Source organism: Tripterygium wilfordii, chromosome 1 (genome assembly GCF_013401445.1).
Source record: "Tripterygium wilfordii isolate XIE 37 chromosome 1, ASM1340144v1, whole genome shotgun sequence".
Classification (NCBI taxonomy): domain Eukaryota; kingdom Viridiplantae; phylum Streptophyta; class Magnoliopsida; order Celastrales; family Celastraceae; genus Tripterygium; species Tripterygium wilfordii.
The window spans coordinates 2091596-2112234 of record NC_052232.1 but is presented as its reverse complement, the minus strand read 5'-3'; the positions used below and the strand labels follow the sequence as shown (position 1 = coordinate 2112234).

The window sequence follows — 20639 nt, the reverse complement described above, 5'->3', positions numbered from 1 at the left end:
GAACGAGTTTAACATGTTAAATTCGAATATTATTTTTTTTTTTGAAAATCTACCATGTATTTTGAAAGAGAACCTTTTCAAGTTTCGTTCAAGAAAAGAAAAAGTAAAAAAAATTATGATGTCATCATTATTGGTTCTTTTGAATAATTAGAGGTAATTTTGTACAAAATGAATATATGTCATTTTGCTTAATATGCTTGCTATATAGATTATGGATATTTATAAATGATTTGATTATGGATAGGTGACGTTAGGAGTATTTAAAAAGTCTCAAGTATAATTAACCCTAAAAAAAAAGGATGGGACTCGGGAGTTGGTGGTGCAGAGTCAAGAAATTCGTCCTGCATAGATTTCTCGCGGCGCACGGTGCACAGTCCGGTCAATATCCTTCGACGTGGTGCACCTTCATTGGACCTTCGTATACTAAAGAATACGACTATACGAGCATATACGATCGTAGATACTGAGACTGAGAACCCAAGGGTTCCGATTATTCATTTGTTTTCCCGTCCAAGGGTTCACGGTTTTGGCGAAATCAAATACTCCAAAAAGCAATGGAAGGTTTCGAGGACTATAGCTGCTTGGATTTTCTCGCTTGTGACTTAATTAACAATAATTCCGCCGTAGATTTGATATGGCCCAATCACAGGTATTTCTGATCATAACCCCCCCCTAGATTGTTGATTTCTTATTTGTAATCCTTTTTAAAAATAGTTAACATTTTGTTGTAGATTCTTCTGAAAACTACCGATTACTACCGATTAATGGTGTTTCGATTGTTATCAACCATGTTTGATCGAGGGTGTTTTTTATTTTTAGGATTTTCTTAGGGCAGTTTAATGGATTTATTGGTGTTTACACAAGGTGAATGGTTTAATGATAAAGGAGTGCAAATTATGATTCATTCATGGGTGCTTTTTGTGATGAAATAGGGACATCCCAAGGCATGGAAAGTCGAGAAATTTAAAATCGGTAGTAGCTGATTTTCACTAAAGAAATTAAAAAAGGGAGATTTAATTGGAATGCAATCTATGTGCCAAAAAAAAAGTTTTTCATAATTCAGTGTATTGTCTGCCTGTAGTACCAGTGTGGATATGGATTTTTCATTGCGCAGAGGTTTGTCACAAGAGAAATATTGTGCGGAAGAGAAGAAGGACTGCATTCGGAAGAGGTACAACTTTTAGATCCACTTATGTTTCTTTATGGTCAACAATATGTTCAAATCATCTGAAGGCTAAAAAGTGGATGCAGGTGATGGTATTCTGAGGGTAGATCACTAATGGTTTCGCAATGTTCATTGCATATGCATAGGTGTTCAATTGCTAAATACATTTTTTATATAAAGTTGTTCAACATCAGCAACTTCTGAATTTGAAGTTTATAGTTCTCATGCATATGTTGAATCGCAATGCATTATATGATAAACTTTGAGATATATCAATTTTCAGGTGTTGACAACTTCTGGTTGGACGATGCTATCAAAAGTGTATCCCAATCTTACAATGTTTGCCTGTTTATGCAATGCATCATGCTTTAGAATCCGGTTTTTCAAAATTCAATAAGAGAATCTCCTTTTGTCTTTTTCACCTATTTCCACTGTGTTATTAATGTCCTTAATCTATGTATCATTTGACTATCTTCTGAGAATGACTTAACTGTTAATGATCCATAGGGGACGCAATGAGACAAGCAACAAACCAGGGACCAAGGCTTGCCGTGAGAAGTTGCGGAGAGAGAGATTGAATGAGAGGCATGCACTTTGTTTTTTTGTTCTCTAAGTTGCTTCACTTATTGCATGCATTTATTTGCTTCACCAAACTGTTTATTGCAGATTATCTATATAAATTTATGATTGGGTTCATATGATTGGTAAAAATCCATGATTAGGGCCTCAAAATTGTTTTACTTCTCAGATGTCCATGTTTTATAGGTTGAGTGAGTCAGTGAGATTTTAAACATATAGAGAATTTCCCATTTCCGCCCCCTTGATGTGCCACAATCATTAGATCTTTCTGATTGTACTTCCAGAATAATGATTCAATGACTGATTCATTCATGAACTTATTCTTGGTCACTCTGTTTGCGTCTATAGATATAGAAAAATTTCCAGATTTTGATGCGACTGGTTTTATCGTGCAGGTTCTCAGAGTTGAGCTCTGTTTTGGAACCCGGGAGGCCTGCCAAAACTGACAAACCAACCATACTTGATGATGCCATTAGAATATTGAACCAACTCAGAACTGAAACTCAGGAGCTGAAAGAAACAAATGAAAGGCTATTAGAAGAAATAAAAAATTTGAAGGTTAGTTTACTTCAACCATATTAAGCATGAGTGGTTGGTCTGTTTCTTGTTCCTTGTTGTGAATGCCTGATTGCATCACTTAATGCTTTTGAGTATTAATTCAAAAACTTTTTCGTCCCTACAGGCTGAGAAGAATGAACTTCGTGAAGAGAAACTCGTACTGAAGGCAGATAAAGAAAGGATGGAGCAGCAACTAAAAACTATTGCCATTCCATCAGCAGGCTTTGTTCCAAGCCATCCGGCAGCATATCATGCCGGGGGAAACAAGATGGCGGTTTTCCAAAGCTATAATGTGGTACCAATGTGGCAATATTTACCTCCATCGACCCATGATACATCTCAAGATCATAAGCTAAGGTCCCCTGCTGCATAATGCCTTATTCTTTGCACTTCTCCATCCCTGGTGGCTGGCGCAGTACATTCAGATAATTTTTTCCCAGATTCAGTGTTTGAACTTTGAAGGTCGCCTTCGATTTCTTCTCACTTCACTTGCATATATCATTGCTCCTACATTTTATTTATATCCGCAAAGCATGGTGGAGTTTGCCTAGAAATTCAGTGTGAAGGCAACAATCTTCTTGAATGTTGGACATGCATAAAATGTTAAGGCATCAATCTTCTTGATTGTTGGAGATGCATAAAACCAACGTAATTATTTTCACCTTTTCTGGATGGTTTTGAAGAAAAATTTCAGTCACTTTTGCTTTTTATCAATGCCTTCTGCCTGGCTCTCGATGCAGAACTCTTTTTTTTGTGTTGACATGATTTGATATTTGTTGGTAAGCTAGTTATGCCTCTTTGAAAGTGACTATTGATTGAGCATATTGGAGAAAAATATGACTTCAAGGGACCCATTAAACAGAGAACTGTAGGATATTAAGGTTTCTATCGGTCGCCAGTCATCCTAGAGCCCCATACGCCCTAAATCCTGAGAGAACCAAGTAAGCTATTGCCATGTGATTATCATGCGGTTTGTTGCTTATTGTCTACCTTAGCTTTGTATGATAATCAGATTAAAATTACCTGCCCAGATAGAGTTTTTCGTCGAGAACAAAGTAGGCTAGGATTGCCACTAATATTGTGGAAATAGGATTAAACATGGTTAGGAAAACTGATCCTCTTTCTTTTGTGCACCACAGCTGAATGAAGACTACCAGACCAGACATCAACTACTATTATTATTTTAGTTGTACTAATAGTAGACAACTGATGTTTTTTTTACTTACACCATAAATCAATGTCCAATCCGATTCTCCAAGCAGCTGGTTTATGTTGCATGATTGCTGTGAAGAAAGCTGACTGTAAAGCACCAAGAAAGCTCATCCATGTAGTCAGTGACAATTGTGCTGGATATCTATCTATTCAATGTGAATGCCTGCATATCATAAAATCTTTGTTTGAGATTTCGTTATCTTTAGTTTGATCACTTGCTCTTTTATCTATCAATGGCATATACCAGGTAGGTGTTCGAGTTCGAGTTCGAGGTCCAATGACCTGCATAATATACTATGCAGACCAGGTTATGCAGCTTGTGACTGTCAGAACAGAACCCTTTAACCAGTTCTCATGAATGGTAGTGTTCCCCTTGAATATGGATTAAAGGGTGCCATAGATTTATCACAATCACTAATTTGGAAGCAAAGCTACTTGTGCTAAGAAAGTAAAAAAAAATACTCCCTCCGTCCCATTTTAATTGTCCTCTATTCTTTTTTGAGATGTATCAAAATGAATTGCCCATTTCAATTAATTAAAACAAATTTCATTCATTTTTCTCATCTTACCCTTATTTATCCTTAAATTGAAAAACTAGAAGAGTTCAACAATCAACTCAATAAATGAGGATATAAATGTCAAATGGAAGGGGAGTAATGCACTTTCTTAAACTACGTAAAATTGAAGGAGACAATTAAAATGGGACGGAGGGAGTAAATTTAACGACAGGTTTGGTAAATGGGTTTAGGTGTACTAATATGGGCTCGTTGGTGTTTTTCAAGCTTAGCCCAATAATGTGTTATAAGAAGAGAATCGCTATTTGCACACCAGTTTAGATTCAATACACATATTTACCTAATACGTTTCAATTCTTTTTTAATATACACATCGAGCTTTCCAAAATTACCCTTTTATACATATTAAATAAATAACATTTTAAATTATTAATTAACATCTTCTCCACCCACATATCTCAGTGACTGATAAAAGTCCAATTTTGTGCTTCTAATTACCCTCAAGGACATGTAATTCTAATCAGAAGATTTGTTTTAGACGTAAAGGTCGTGAAACAGCTTTGAAGGAAGGTTTTGGCATAGTACTTGCAATGTTGGTTTGGGGTGTATTTAGTTAAGGGAAAAAGTATTCCTACCCCCTCAAATTGGTTATTTCACCCCCTAATCATTGAATTGTATTTTTAATATTATTTGTTATATGATTAGATATTTGATATTTTTGATTTGTGTGAATTGACATTTGATTCTCATTCTAAAAATTAATTTTTCCATCCCTTAATTAGTTTTCTCACCCCATCAATTAATTAAAACAAACTTATTGCATCACATCAATGCAGATTAGCAGATACATTTAATGTATGCTGCAAGTTGTTCTCTATACGGAGTGACCATTCGTTTGCATAATCATACCAGTAGCTAAACCACTGAATCATAATAGGAGGCATCGGACAACCATATGTCAATGTTAATAGAACGCAAAGGGAAAAATGTCAAGCACTATTCATAACTAAGAACGTATAAAATCACATTGTACTTAGAAGCAATCAAGTAACTCATATTTGGCATTGACATCCAGTTCTCAAGCGATGCTGATCTATCTATTTCAAAAAATGTGAGTGAGTTATATGCATTGTCTGTGTGTGTATATATAATACATACATAAATATTAAATAGTCAAAAATCGGGCCCATCCCGAAGCCCGAGGCCCGAGCCTTAGAGGCTCGAGCTGGGCTTGGGTCTCATTTAGAGAATCGAGCCTTAGGGGCTCGATTCTCAAAATCTGGCCCGGGTCCGATGTCGACCCCTATTGGCTAATCTGCATTGATGTGATGTAATAAGTTTATTTTAATTAATTGATAGGGGTGTGAAAACTAATTTTTAGAATGATAATCAAATATCAAATTACACGCAAATCAAAAGAATCAAATATCAATTTATATATAAAATAATATTAAAAAGTACAATTCAATGATTAGGAGGTGGGATAACGGGGTGGGAATACTATTACTCTCTTTAGTTAAATGGGGAGTGAAAATAGTGCTCATCAAATATTTTAACAAGAATTTTCAAATTGTTTCTTCAACCAGCATTTTAGTATCATTTTTTTATTTTTATCACGAAATAATTCAAATACTCAACCCTTTTTAGTCAAATACTCGGAATACACTCCTATTCTCATCATTGTCACTCTTCACCGTAGGGTTCACACATCTAATTTGTGCCTAGGTAAACATGAAAAACATAGTACCATGTGACGATGGATATGTGCAAAATTTTGGAGTTCAAAATGGGAAAAATGAAGATGAAGAAAGAATTGTCTTTCAAAATACAAACATGACAATGTTTCATGATTGAATTGTCACACTTCTTAATGAAAGAAGAAAATAGATTGTTTAGCTTTTTAAATATATAACAATTTTCATAACATGTAATAATTTGAAAATTCTTATGAAAGTGTAACAATTTGATAATTAATTTCTTATTTTATAGTAAAATGTATAATGCACTGTATGTAATTGAACACAACATATTAAACAACATAAATGTTATCAAAAAAAATTGAACCAAACAGTTACATCATTTTAGACAGTATATATAGGCCTAGTTTGACAAAACTTTTTGAAAGTAGCAGATATATTAATAGAAATTGTGGTAGCAGAAATGCTGGACAATTTTAGTAGCAGATATGCTGTATGAATACTGGGTAGGTGTTTGATTGAACTTTTACTGGTAACAATTATGATGTGTAGCATATTGTAACAAATTACGCATAGGGCTATTAAGCATTTTAGTTGTAGGTTAGACATATAAATGTATTTAAATATAAAAGTTAAATACATAAAATAAAGAAAATTAATGATAATAAAATAAATATTAATTAATTTAAAAAATATAATTAAATAATAATTTCTATGACCACAATTAATTAATTAATTATATTAAGTGTAAAAATTATGATATTTAATAAAACCCTAATTTTAATAAGTGGAAATACGTCAATTAAGTAAAATAAACGGGGACAAGAGAGACGATTAATATGCAAATCTTGGTGAAATGCTTCAAAATTGTAGCATTGGAATATGCTCCTAGAAATCCCTCGAATTACGTGCCCGAGAATTGTTGTTTGGATGACAACTAACATTTATACTAACAAATAATATAAATACTTCAAGAAAACCCTTATCAAATGGCGCCATATTAATATTTAATACAATATTTTAAAACCAACATATATACTATATCCTGCTATTTTCCAAAATTGTTTAGACAAAAAAAAAAAAAAAAACCCATAGAAAACGAGAAACACATGTTTGTATAAGTTTGAGAATAAATATCCAAAGAGATGGCACTCCGTACTGGTGATTCCCACACCAGTAGGAATGGATAACTATTGACCACACAAAAAACAGCTAGAACGGAAAGGACACAAATCTAGTCAGCAGATGTAAGAAATTCCAAAGCCTTATCCATTCGACAGGAACTTTTTCTTATCTACCCTGCGACGACGACGACGACGACGACGAGTCACCGCATATAGATTAGCCATATCATATACCCAGTTTCAGTATCCCCCATCTGTCCTTCGACATGGCCTCTCTGTTTCAGTTTCTCCTCATCTTGTCTTCTCTTTTGTCACTAACAACTGCTGTAGTCATTCCGGTAACAAAACATGCTTCAACTCTTCAATACGTCACCCGAATTTATCACGGCACTGCCTTAATGCCTCTCAAGCTTGTTGTTGATCTGGGCGGTCCATTCCTCTGGCTTGATTGTTCATCGTCATCTGGTTCTTGCCGTCCGATCCCAACTCGTTCGATGCAGTGCTCAAGAGCAATGGCCCAACGTCTTAGCGGTACTAAGCCTCGATGTGAGCTTCTCACAGAAAATAGAGTCAACCGATTGTCATCAAAGGGGGAGCTAATCGAAGATATCCTTGCCTTCCGATCCAAAAACGGGTCAAAGTGGAGCAAAATCAACGATTTCATCTTCTCGTGTGCACCGTCGGTGCTTAAAATGGGTCTTGCAAGTGGGACCGGAGGAATGCTTGGCCTCGGGAGGTCTCCGATTTCATTACCATCACAGCTTGCCACGACGTTTGACTTCCAACGGAAATTCGCCGTCTGCCTATCGGCATCAGACGGTGCGATTTTATTGGGTGATTGGGATTCCGCTATTGACCCCAAGATTTCAAGATCGTTAATGTACACACCCCTCGTCAACGCTGACCGATTTGGCAAGTCCCACGATTATTTCATATATGTAAAATCCGTCAAAATCAACGGCGAGAGATTATCGATCGGCGCCGGAGAAGCTAAAATTAGCAGCGTCGTTCCTTACGCTACTATGGAGAGCTCAGTATATGCCAGTTTCGTAAACGCATATTTAGAGGCTGCTACTAATTATGTGAATATGACGAGAGTGGCGTCCGTTGCTCCTTTTGAGGTTTGTTTCAGCTCGGAGGGCGTTTCGAGAGGTCCCCATGGTCCAACGGTGCCGGTGATCGATCTGGTGTTGCAGAGCGAGATGGTGAAATGGAGGATTTATGGGAGGAACTCAATGGTGGCAGTGAACGATGAGGTTATTTGTTTGGGTTTCTTGGACGGAGGCTTGAAGCCGACCAGCTCAATTGTAATCGGAGGCTTCCAATTGGAGGATAATTTAGTTGAATTTGATTTGGGTATTTCGATGTTAGGATTTAGTTCGTCTTTACAGCCTTGTTCTGATCTTGTAAGAGACACAGATTCCTCGCTCAAGAAATCGACTCGATAATCTTGTACTTTTAAAGGATAAATATGAGTTGAATCCAACCAAATCACTTTGCCAATTAAGTTGTTGAGACCAAAAAATAATAATACTAATAATAATTAGAAACAATAGGAGTGACAAGAAAATCGGTTCTGGTTTTGGGTCGTTTTCGGTCGAATAACATCACGTATTTACGAAATATTTACGTGTCCGGTGTTGGAATATATAAACTTGCTAATGATCATACGTGTACATAGACTCCATGCATTCTTTCCAATTCATCGAATCAAGTATTGAAAGCATATACAAGCACATGAAACAATAATCAGTTTATTAAACAATTTAAGACAAGAACACACTTACAAAAGGCAGAAATTTTGATGATTGATTGGATGGAGTGAGGTATGGTATAACCGAATCTCCTTAAGGTGATTTACGCCCAACCACAGATGTCTTAGTTCTCTTCGGACAAACACCTCCCAAGATACAACACTCCTTCACCGCTTGTTAGAGACACTTCAAAACAAGCAATACTATCGAACCAATTTGAAAAGTACTCTCAGGTATGAACTCAAGGATATAACAGGAGGAAGGCTTTGAAAACACAGACACTTCAATTGAAGAATTCAGAGAAAACGAATAGCAATGTGTAGAGTAGAGAGGAGTATTTTTTCGGGTTCTTTTGCTGGTTAAGGGGGACTCTATTTATAGTGATAGAGCCCAACACTTGGCCCAAAAAATCAGGTTTGTTGCTGATTTAATGGACCTACTCTCCAACAAACCTTGACTCCACCAAAATAGTAGGACCTGTAATAGCATTCCCTTAGACCCATTCAAACAATACCAAGTCCAACAATCCCTCACATTGAATGGGAACACACGACAATACTGACACGGAAGAAAGTCTGAGAGTACAGTAGGAAAATACTACATCAGGATAGGTAGCTTTTGGCTTTGAACCTTCCGTAGTGAAAACCTATCGGACCCACTTAACTAGTCAGTGGACTATAGCCTTGAACCGCCAGTTGTTTATGTAAGCCCAGTCAATAGACCTCACACAACACCAATCCAAGTTCAAAATTGGTTCTCGATTGTGTTCATTATTTCGGCCCTGAACATCTTGGGTTCAGTGAGTATCCTCTAATACTCCACTTATATTTACAAGATATAGGTATCATTAAAAGCACAGCTTAACCTTAATACTCGCTTAGCACTTAGTGCATCCAAGGAATGAGTTGGAATTAAAATTCCAAAGTGGTCACTTAAGTTACACAAACTTGTGTTGTCCTATTGAACCTAGTCCATGAGATCTCCAATTGCCAGGTTAGGTTTCCATCTGGATAACTCATTATTTTAAGGTTTTCAAGCCCATCCCCTTCGATGCGTAGTCAATTTGCTCTCTACTCAACCCCTTTGTAAACGGATCCGCTAAATTTCTTTAGACTTCACAAAGTGTATGGAAATTATTCCCTTTGAGAGCAACTGCCTAACGGTATTATGTCTACGACGAATATGTCTAGACTTACTATTATATATCATATTTTGTACCCTTGCAATTGCAGCTTGATTATCACAAGGAATGCAAATTACAAGCACGGGTTTTGGCCATACTGGAATATCCTCTAAAAAGTGACGAAGCCACTCCGCTTCTTCACCAGCTTTATCCAAAGCAATGAACTCCGATTCCATCGTTGATCGTGCTATGCACGTCTGTTTTGAGGATTTCCAAGATACTGTCGCACCCCCTAGGGTGAATACATAGCCGCTAGTTGATTTTGACTCTTCGGAATCTGAAATCCAATTAGCATCACTATACCCTTCTAGAACAGCCGATTATTTACCATAATGCAAAGCATTCTCCTTGGTTTTATTCAAATACCCTAATACTCTTAATAGAGTTTTCCAATGCTCATGTCCATGATTGCTTGTGTACCTGCTTAGTTTACTGACAGAGTACGCAATGTCTGGCCTCGTGCAGTTCATAATATACATGAGACTGCCTATAACCCGAGAGTATTCTAATTGTTCAATACTGTTACCAGTAGTTTTATGTAAGACTAGATGAGGGAGAAAAGGATTATTAGCATCCTTGATGCCATGTCCTTTAAACCTTTCAATCACTTTCTCAATATAGTGTGACTGAGATAAAACTAGGCTTTCCGAATTTCTAGAAATTTTAATGCCTAATATCACATCAGCTTCACCTAAGTCTTTCATATCAAAATTCTTTGATAGCATTTTCTTGGCACTGTTGATTATCTCAATATTACGTCCAAGAATTAGCATATCGTCGACGTATAGACAAACGATTACACATTTGTTGTTAACGACTTTGGTGTAAACACATTTATCACACTCATTGATTTGGAATCCGTTCCGAATCATCACTTGGTCAAATTTCTCATGCCATTGTTTAGGAGCTTGTTTAAGTCCATATAATGACTTGACAAGCCTACACACTTTGTGTTCTTGTCCTTTGACCTTAAATCATTCAGGTTGTTCCATATAGATCTCCTCATCGAGTTCACTGTTCAAGAATGCAGTTTTTACATCCATTTGATGTATTTGCAATTAATATAGTGAGGCTATGGCAATTAGCATCCGAATGGATGTAATTCTCGTGACCGGTGAATAAGTATCAAAGTAGTCTAGACCCTCTTTTTATCTAAACCCCTTGGCTACAAGCTTTGCTTTGTACTTATCTATAGAACCATCAGCTTTAAGCTTCTTTATGAAAATCCATTTACATCCAATTGGTTTATTCCCCGGAGGGAGATCAACCAATTCCCAAGTATGATTATTTAGAATGGATTTTATTCCGCTGTTTATAGCTTCTTTCCAGAATGGAGCTTCTGAAGTTGACATTGCCTCATTGAATGTCTGAGGCTCACTATCTATCATGTATGTTAGATAATCTGAACCAAAGGATTTAGAGATTTTTGATCTTTTGCTCCTTCTTGGTAATATTTCATCAGCCTCTTGATTCTCATTCTCAGAATTTCGATTTTCTAACCCTTTTCTGAGAGTTTTCTGTATTTTCGTAAGGAAATGTTTCCTCAAAAAATTCAGCATCTCTTGTTTCCATGATTGTATTAACATGGATGTCATCAATTTCATATTTGTGTACCAAAAATTTGAATGCACTACTATTTTGTGCATATCATATAAATATGCAGTCAACTGTCTTAGGTCCAAGTTTGACTTGCTTTGGTGGAGGTACTGCCACATTAGCAAGACACCCCCACACTTTCAAGTATTTGAAAGAAGGTGTTCTTCCTTTCCACATTTCATATGGAATACTACCTGTCTTTTTGTGTGACATTCTATTAAGAATATAATTAGCAGTTAAGACTGCTTCCCCCCACAAGTTTTGAGGTAAACCAGAACTTATTAACATGACATTAACCATCTCCTTTAATGTTCTGTTTTTTCTTTCAGCAATCCCATTTTGCTAAGGAGTGTAAGGTGCAGTAGTTTGGTGGATTATTCCAAAATTTGCACATAACTCATCAAATGAGGCATAATCATATTCTCCACCTCTATCGGACCTAAGAGATTTGATCCTTTTATCAAATTGAGTTTCTACCTCATTTTTATACTTGATAAAAGCGTCCAAAGCTTCATTTTTGCTAGCTAATAAATAGACATAGCAAAACCGAGTACAATCATCTATGAAAGTGAGAAGAGAGGAGTATTTTTTCAGGTTCTTTTGCTGACTAAGGGGGGCTCTATTTATAGTGATAGAGCCTAAGAATTGGCCCAAAAAATCAGGTTTGTTGCTAATTTAATGGACTTACTCTCCAACAAACCTTGACTCCACCAAAATAGTAGGACCTGTAACAGCATTCCCTTAGACCCATTCAAACAAGACCAAGTCCAACATCCGGATCTTCACATGCTAGGGGATGGGATTCATTCACTTGCATTCTTGCTAGCACTACAAAAAGCTCCGGTCTTAGCGCCCTTACTACTGCTGTGCAGCCTTTCCTCGGGTTCGTAGAGTCGGGTTTCCCGTTTACCCACAACGGAGGACCCGCCCCCACCAGGCAGGCGGCCACGGGTCATAACGCACTCTTCGCACAACAAATCCACTTTCCCGGAATGTATACGAGATACCATACCAATGTGGCATAATGCGCTCCTGATATTTAGTGTAAACTTTTGAAATGCATTACTGGCAATAACGTATTTATCGTCTGTTTGGTACAGCGGAAGCCAAAGCGAATCCACTGATGGAATCGCTTTCGACTTCCGTTGCATCAAACGAGGTGTAGCAGACAACGGATCCCCTGACACCACCATGCCAACGGATTCGTTACCATCCCAGAAGCTCCGGATAGGAGCTTCTGGGTTGGAGTTTGTGGTTTTGTATATTTTTTTCAAAATTTTTTTGTAGGTCCTACAGTAATGATTACAATTTGTTACTTTTTTAGTAAATATTTGTCCCGCATGCATGTTAACATTACCTGAAAAAACAATTTATACTGTATTATTTTTGACTAGACATTTATTTGGCTTATTATTTCTTTATTAATTTTGTTTTAAAAAAAATATTTACATTATTATTTTACTTAACAATTTTTTATTAATATTTACGACATTACATTTTATTATTTTATTTATTTAACTAATTAACATTTTCAGTTTTGATATAAAAACAATTTATGATTAATTTTAATAATAAATAATATTTATTAGCTTAAATTTGATAACAAAATGATTAGAAAAAGATTAAAATTATTATTAAATTTAAGATAATCCTTTTACTCAACCACTTTTTTGTTAGCGTCAGTTTTTAGTTCATCAAAACCTCACAACATATTTAACAGCTTTAAGTTCAACTTTTTTTTCACAGCTTTTTCGCTACCATTGAAAATCAATCCAACCGCTCTACCAATAGTAGATATAATCTTTGAAAATTTTCATCTAATAAATTCTATTTTTTAAAATTTAAGTAAAATTAAGTAAAAGTAAAGATTCAAATAATTTTTGATATTATTTATAACGAATTTAAGAAAACTAAATAAAAATAGAAAAACAAATACGGGATTTAATTGATAAAAATGAAATCAAAAATTTGATCTTACCTAATTGGTAGTTGTTTACAAATATAAATGTAAGAAAGAAATTGAATATAAAATAAAAAAGAAATAAGAGATTTAATTGATTAAGTTTAAATCAAAATTTTTAATCTTATCTAATGGGTCCTTATATATTTATAGTGCTCTGGGTCACGTGACCAACATGTGTTGACTGGGCTTGTGAGCATTGGGTTTTGATTGGGTCCAAAGACTTTTAAAGTAGTTTCCTTGGGACTAGCATGTGCTTTGAACCTTTGTAGAGTAGAGTAAATGAGCCTTCATGAGTATGTTGGCATTGGCTCTTATGTGGGCCTACATGTAGACCAAAGCTCTCATGGGCTTCGTAGGTAGACTGCCTAGGCTCTCATGGGCATTTCGAGCTGGGCTCAAGATTCACATGGATCTTTGTAAGCCAAACTAAAACTTTTATGGATCTAGTTGCCAATTTGTTTGGATTTTAGGCCTATCGTGCTTGACTAAGACTCTCACGGGTCTAACACTTGTCAGTCGAAACTTGAGTCATGGTCTTGGTCGACTAAGACTTTCATGAGTCTAACACTAATGGGCCTTGTGATGTAGATTTTGATGTGGACGATTTTTGACCGATACATACCCAACGTCCTTTTTTATCCGGGATTGGGACGGGATATGGTCAAGCACAGCTATGCGTAATAATTAAAGAAACATAGAGGATTTGGATTGAAAATTCACCATAATAAAGAAAAGTGGTCATCAATAATAGGGGCATTATTAATCCAATAATACATTAATTTATTGTTGATAATATGAAGGTTTTGATATCTAGAGCTTGGAAGTGAAGTTGAAGTTGGCACAAGTAGTTTGTCTAAACAAAAGCGAAGAGCTGAAGCCAAGCCTTGAAGAAGCAAGATCGAATTGCAGAAGATTGTCTTCAATTTGATGCCCTCCAATGACAATAGAAGTCCTTGGATCAACACCTCCGTCCACGAACCCCAAGCACAACACATCACTGCTCACCTGAACCATTGAATTAGCACCGAAGATCCTCCAGTACACACTCTCACTCTGCAACACGAGATCAATTTGTGGCACAGCAGGGCCAACACGGGTGCTACCAATCTCCTTACCATTAAAACATGCCCCAAAAGGAGCCACTGCTGCCACTCTACTCACACTTGATAGCTCCCTCACAAAAGCATTAATAACAGCATTGTAGATTGTAGACTCCATGACTGTGTATGGATTAACACTACTGATTTTGGTTCCACCGTATCCTTCCTTATTAATTGACAACAGAGTTGCGTTAAATTTCACAACTTTTCCATTAATCTTGATTGATTTGACTCCAATGAAGTAATCCGCCGACGGTTCGCCTGCAAAATAAGCAGAGGCTGTACTAACAGGGTTGAGAATCAATGGTGTGTAGATCAGATTTTTAGAGACTTCAATGTTTGGAAGCAGAACATAAGGACCATCTCCAAAAAACACAACACCATTGGCTCTAGTCGAAGAAGTCAAGCAAACTGCGAATTTCCTGTGAAAGCTAAAAGCAGCAGAGAATTGGGAAGGGAGTGAAATCTTAGTTCTGCCTAGCCCTGCAATACCCTTAACACCATTTGCCAGACCCTCTAATAAAAATGTATTAGCACAGGTGAAGATCAAACTAGGCACTGAAACAACTCTAGTGGGATTGAACCCATCAGTGGATTGAACAGAAACAACATCTTGACCAAGCTCACCGCCTGTTCCGGTACGTGAAAAAGGGTTGTCTGGGAGAACACCACATGTGTTATTGTTGCAACCTGGTCGGGGGGGTGAGTAGCACTCTGTGATGCAGGATCTAGAACGAGCGAGGGAGCATTGGGCAGAGCGGCATCGAACAGGTTTATAGGTGGATGAGACATAGCCTTGTTCACAGTCGACCCAGGAAAATTGGCCACCGACATCAAGGGTCAAATTGATTGGGACAAGAGGGGTTCTTTGGTTGATTTTGGTGATGTATTGGAGTGTTGAAGGGTCTTTAGATACAGGAAGAACAAGTGCTTTGGGACGGAATGATGTTTGGGCTATGGAAGGGGAGATTATGAAGAAGAGAAGTGAACAAAGGAGAAGAAAATGAGACGACAATGCCATTGTTGGTTGCTGGATATGGTGTGTTGTGACTTAAAATCTGTGGATTCGTAAGCAATTTATAGTGAAACTCTCCAAGGAAGAGGAGTTCAATTGTGCCAGTTGCCAGCCACTTACCACATCAAGTAAAGTATTGTCTGGTGTTGAAAGTTTGACTTTGACTTTTCTTCTATTAATACGTGTCCTCTTCTTCATTAATTATTTATCACCCATGGTTTTTGACGATATTGTCAATAATAATTCTTTTGCTTCTACGCCATGTATTCTCTTGTGATCTGATATGTTAGGCTGTTAGCTTAAATTCAGGGGACAAATATGCACTAAACAATGTATTTTGCATAAGCAGATGAGATGACTGATGACTGAAGAAACATTTCTAATTTATAATTACATTGCTACTAGGTAACCCAACCATCCCAAATCTATGTGCCTTATCAATTCCAGCTAGAGTGCCTATCAATTCCACATTTTTTAAATAATTATTCATTTATGGAAACCGTTGAAAATTGAAAACATATAATAATCTTCCTATAAAAAAATAATAAACGATTGAAAGTAGTTTTTTAAAAGCCTAATCGGATAAGATTTGAGTATAGAATCGTCGAATATGCTTGAAAGACGAGTCACCTCAACAAAACATGTCTCTCAATATTTTTTTTTTTGGTCTCCAACAACATTGCACCATTGTGATTGTTCTTAGATTTTTAATATTTCGGTCAGTCAAAATCATGTATGTGACATAAAAAAGTCAATATATTAGTTATTTTAGCTAGTATGGTTGATAAGCTTGTGACTGTATAGTTCTTCAATACGAGCCAATGGCGTTGTGTTTTTTTGTTGATGGTCCTTATGTTATGCTTCCAACCATTGATATGATTTGCACACCATTGATTCTCAACCCTGTTAGTATAGCCTCTGCTTATTTTCAAGGTGAACCGTCCGCGGATTACTTCATTGGAGTCAAATCAATCAATATTAGTGAAAAAGTTGTGTTTTTCATGAAAATCTACATGATTGAGATGGAAGTTTGTGTGTATTGATTTCTTTACAGTACGTTTGGGTCTCTAGTTGGGCTCATATCTGATGAATACATAATGGCGACAAAAAAAGAAAAGGTTTCTTCGCCTAATGCAGGCTTTTGTAAGCTTTACTATCCATGCATTTGAATCAGTGTAGGCATGCATGGTGGCACGTGACTCGTGTTGAAGGTTGTGAACCCTCTCCTCCAGATGCTATCTAGGTAAAAAGAAGACATGCAATTGATTCCTGAAGCTGCAGATGCATGCTGCTAAGTCATTTAGACTCGGATCCTATTTTAAACCGGACAAAATTTTTTTGTTTGGACCTAAATTCCGGACATATAATTTATGTCAAAACTTGATTTAATCCGAGTTGGTCAAATTCGGTCATCTGAACCGAGACAACGTTTTACCACCCCTATCTAACATGTGGCTATTTGTAGGATGTTCTTGTTGACTAGGAATATTCTAGAGTGAGTTGGCTTAGTGTGTCTATATATATGTAGTGTTATTGTGTATGTAAGTTGGGTTTACAAGACCCCAAAACAAGAGAGGGCAAACATGCCCACATGGCCACGTTTCAGACTCCATTTTATGTAAGGAGCTGTGCTCCTTCTGTTTTCTATGAACGAATATTTTATATGTTTGGCTTAGCAAGCCTTTGATTTCCTACAATTTAAAAGACATTTTGTAAGAGAAAAAAGGGATTGAATTTCACGTGCATGGTAAATTAAATACATAAAACGTAGCAGGCTTTTATAAGCTTTAGTGTACAACAACCTTAACTAATTTGGTTCCACTTGGTCGTTTGAATATGTATATATGAAAGAAGACCATTCCTAATTATAATAAATTAGTTTGGACCGACTCTCTTTGTTCGTATAGACTGAAAAAGAGACCAACCTGAATGTAATTAATGATGCAGCAGCAGGAGGCATTTGGGTCTACTTGTGAGCTTGAACCGGCTGTAATCCTTGTTATCTAGTGAATCTGATCAGATGAGTTGTTGTATTAAGATATATTATTACTGTGCGATCTATAGTGCTGCGTGCATCAGTAAACGTGATGAATACATAATGTGCAGGCTTTTATAAGTTGATTACACTTGAGATTCGCCTCTGACTATGGCGTCGGTCCAAGAAGCTCCGACGGTGACTGAATTTGTAGTGAGAGAAGTAAAGAGGTTACGAGAGAGCATAATACTGACAAAAAAATTAGATGCCTTTTACGGTGGAGAACTCATGTATTTATAAGAGTTCTGATCACGTGATGGGCACGTGGTGTGCTCAGCAACCTAGTTTGCTAAATGATGGTTGTATTAGTGGAGTGGATTGGACAAGTCTTTGTTTACTCAATTTTAGTTGCTTTTGCTGACTACGAGACACGTTCTTATGGCAGATCGTGGCCTTCCATCCTGCGAAAAAATATATAAAATAAACTTTTTTAAAAAGAGGAAGAATTTTTTTTTTTTTATGGAAAAAAGAAGAAGAATTAAGTAGATAGTTTTTATTTTGTAAAATATTTTTTTTTCTGAAATAATGTTTCTCTACTTTGGATTATGTTATGTGACTCATGTTTTCAAATTTCAACGGTCTCCATAAATGAATAATTAATTATTTTAAAGATGTGGAATTGACAGGCTTTCTAGCTATAAGCTCATGATTTGTCTTTAACTAAATAATTATCATTAGAGATATTTGTTCTGTGACCTGCTTGTGCAAAATACATTGTTTAGTGCATAAGGAATAAGTTCTCATTCTTCTTCTCTTTCCTTAACATTCTCTAATCAATACCTTTCACATAATATGTCATGTGTGTTTTTCATCACATCTTTCTTTCTTTTTTTAACGTGGAATCCATCTAACTGTCCATCGAATAACTGATAGATAAACTTCAGATCATATGGAAGACCCCACAATCCTCATGGACTAGTTGAGATCATCTGGACCGAGCCCCAAAACGAGAAGATAATGTAGGGCTGCATTTATACACGTTGGGTTGAGTAACGACTTATCTCGCAAATTGTGATAATTTAAAACACTCATAAGACTTGAATTCACAACTTTCCATTTGTGTTAAGAGTTCCCAGACAATTCTTTACTGAGGTGGCAACTGGCCCGTTAAAACTTACCAAAAAAAAAGAAGAGAGAACTAGCGCAATTAAAGCCCTCCTTGTTGAGCCTCCCCCGAAGTACACTAAAGTGGCTATAAATTGCTTACAAATCCACAGATATATAGGTCACAACAATTCATATCCAGTAACCAACAATGGCATTGTCCTATCATTTTCTTCTCCTTTGTTCACTTCTCTTCTTCATAATCCCTTGCTCCATAGCCAAAACATCATTCCGTCCCAAAGCACTCGTGCTTCCTGTCTATAAAGACCCTTCATCACTCCAATACATAACCCAAATCAACCAAAAAACCCCTCTTGTCCCAATCAATTTGACCCTTGATGTCGGTGGCCAATTTTCCTGGGTAGACTGTGAGCAAGGCTATGTCTCATCCACCTACAAACCTGTTCGATGCGGCTCTCCCCGCTGCAAGCTCGCTCGCTCTGGAGGTTGCATCACTGAGTGCTACTCGTCCCCCAAGCCAGGTTGCAACAATAACACATGTGGTGTTCTTCCAGATAACCCTTTTTCACGTACCGGAACAGGCGGTGAGCTTGGTCAAGATGTTGTTTCTGTTCAATCCACTGATGGGTTCAATCCCACTAGAGTTGTTTCAGTGCCTAGTTTGATATTCACCTGTGCTAATACATTTTTATTAGAGGGTCTGGCAAATGGTGTTAAGGGTATTGCAGGGCTAGGCAGAACTAAGATTTCACTCCCTTCCCAATTCTCTGCTGCTTTTAGCTTTGACAGGAAATTCGCAGTTTGCTTGACTTCTTCAAAGGGTGTTGTGTTTTTTGGTGATGGTCCTTATGTCATGCTTCCAAACATTGATGTCTCTAAAAGTCTGAGTTACACACCATTGATTCTCAACCCTGTTAGTACAGCCTCTTCTTATTTTGAAGGCGAACCTTCCGCGGATTACTTCATTGGAGTCAAATCAATCAAGATCAATGGAAAAGTTGTGAAATTGAATACAACTTTGTTGTCAATAAATAAGTTAGGGAACGGTGGAACAAAAATCAGTAGTGTTCATCCATACACGGCTATGGAGACTACAATCTACAATGCTGTTACTAAAGCTTTTGTGAGGGCGTTCTCAAGTGTGACTAGGGTGGCAGCAGTAGCTCCTTTTGGGGCATGTTTTAATAGTACAGAGATTGTTAGCACCCGTGTTGGCCCTGCTGTGCCACAAATTGATCTTGTGTTGCAAAGCCAGAGTGTGTATTGGAGGATCTTCGGTACTAATTCAATGGTGCAGGTGAGCGGTGATGTGACGTGTTTGGGGTTTGTCGATGGAGGTTTTGAGCCAAGGACTTCCATTGTCATTGGAGGGCATCAAATTGAAGACAATCTTCTGCAATTCGATCTTGCTGCTTCAAGGCTTGGCTTCAGCTCTTCGCTTTTGTTTAGACAAACTAATTGTGCCAACTTTAACTTCACTTCCAAGCTCTAGATGATCAATACCTTCATATTATCAACAATTAATTAATGTATTATTGGATTAAGGGGAATTTTCAATCCAAATCTTCTGCATTTCTTTAATTATTACACACAGCTGTGCTTCACCACATCCGGTCCCAATCCCAGATAAAAACTGAAGATTGCGGTAGGTTGACAATATTCACGTACTTCTATATTTTCTTGAACTATAGATCGACAAAACCACACAAGACTTATCAGATTACAAACATGTATGTATACCAATTGAAGGTCATGTTCTTCTTTGCAAAATGCTCTTAAAGATGAGAAAATATTCAGTGGGAAGCAAACACCATGTCATCATCTGACGTGGTGTGCATTTCCCACTGATCAATTGACATTTGGCCACTAAAGGTCCCACACAAAATTTCAACTTCCCGCTTAGGATTTAGGTTTTTTGATATCTTATTTTATTTTAGCTCATAATTTTGTTTTTATCTAAAAAGCCAGAGAGATGAAAAACACACCATACCCATTCCATTGTCGTCGCCTGTCTGCCTCGTTCTCCGTCCGACGTCAGATCGGAACAATCCAACCCATTCTCGACATTATTAATGGAT

The 20639-nt window shown here is 36.9% G+C and overlaps 4 protein-coding genes across 6 annotated transcripts; 3 read left to right on the top strand and 1 right to left on the bottom strand.

Moving 5' to 3' along the window:
* The first annotated feature begins 281 nt into the window (after nt 1-281).
* On the top strand, nt 282-3016 carry LOC119998342 (transcription factor bHLH104-like). Of its 3 annotated transcripts, none has more exons than XM_038845814.1 (5): nt 282-649; nt 1115-1171; nt 1673-1750; nt 2140-2302; nt 2427-3016. In XM_038845814.1, exons 1-5 carry the CDS (start codon nt 555-557, stop codon nt 2673-2675), a joined length of 642 nt encoding a protein of 213 aa, XP_038701742.1. In that variant the 5' UTR covers nt 282-554; the 3' UTR covers nt 2676-3016. The 3 variants fall into 3 exon arrangements, with proteins under 3 accessions (XP_038701742.1, XP_038701678.1, XP_038701612.1); XM_038845750.1 differs by having other exon boundaries at nt 1088-1171; XM_038845684.1 differs by having other exon boundaries at nt 284-649; nt 1082-1171.
* Nucleotides 3017-6818: 3802 nt separating this feature from the next.
* On the top strand, nt 6819-8353 carry LOC120009358 (probable aspartic proteinase GIP2). The gene has a single exon (XM_038859958.1). The coding sequence runs from the start codon at nt 7117-7119 to the stop codon at nt 8296-8298; it is 1182 nt and encodes a 393-aa protein (XP_038715886.1). The 5' UTR covers nt 6819-7116; the 3' UTR covers nt 8299-8353.
* A 5715-nt stretch (nt 8354-14068) lies between these two features.
* LOC120002279 (probable aspartic proteinase GIP2) lies at nt 14069-15514 on the bottom strand. The gene has a single exon (XM_038850974.1). It carries the CDS (start codon nt 15465-15467, stop codon nt 14157-14159), a length of 1311 nt encoding a protein of 436 aa, XP_038706902.1. The 5' UTR covers nt 15468-15514; the 3' UTR covers nt 14069-14156.
* Nucleotides 15515-18742: 3228 nt separating this feature from the next.
* Nucleotides 18743-20106, top strand: LOC120002173 (probable aspartic proteinase GIP2). The gene has a single exon (XM_038850797.1). It carries the CDS (start codon nt 18752-18754, stop codon nt 20051-20053), a length of 1302 nt encoding a protein of 433 aa, XP_038706725.1. The 5' UTR covers nt 18743-18751; the 3' UTR covers nt 20054-20106.
* The last annotated feature ends 533 nt before the right edge of the window (nt 20107-20639 follow it).

What these genes read in the sequence shown, in the direction of transcription:
- LOC120002279 (XM_038850974.1), bottom strand. Translation starts at nt 15,467, where the DNA reads ATGGCATTGTCGTCTCATTTTCTTCTCCTTTGTTCACTTCTCTTCTTC.
- LOC119998342 (XM_038845684.1), top strand. Translation starts at nt 555, where the DNA reads ATGGAAGGTTTCGAGGACTATAGCTGCTTGGATTTTCTCGCTTGTGAC. An exon ending in TTGATATGGCCCAATCACAG is followed by an intron (nt 650 to 1,081) that starts GTATTTCTGATC and finishes GTCTGCCTGTAG; the next exon opens with TACCAGTGTGGATATGGATT. An exon ending in AAGGACTGCATTCGGAAGAG is followed by an intron (nt 1,172 to 1,672) that starts GTACAACTTTTA and finishes AATGATCCATAG; the next exon opens with GGGACGCAATGAGACAAGCA.
- LOC120009358 (XM_038859958.1), top strand. Translation starts at nt 7,117, where the DNA reads ATGGCCTCTCTGTTTCAGTTTCTCCTCATCTTGTCTTCTCTTTTGTCA.
- LOC120002173 (XM_038850797.1), top strand. Translation starts at nt 18,752, where the DNA reads ATGGCATTGTCCTATCATTTTCTTCTCCTTTGTTCACTTCTCTTCTTC.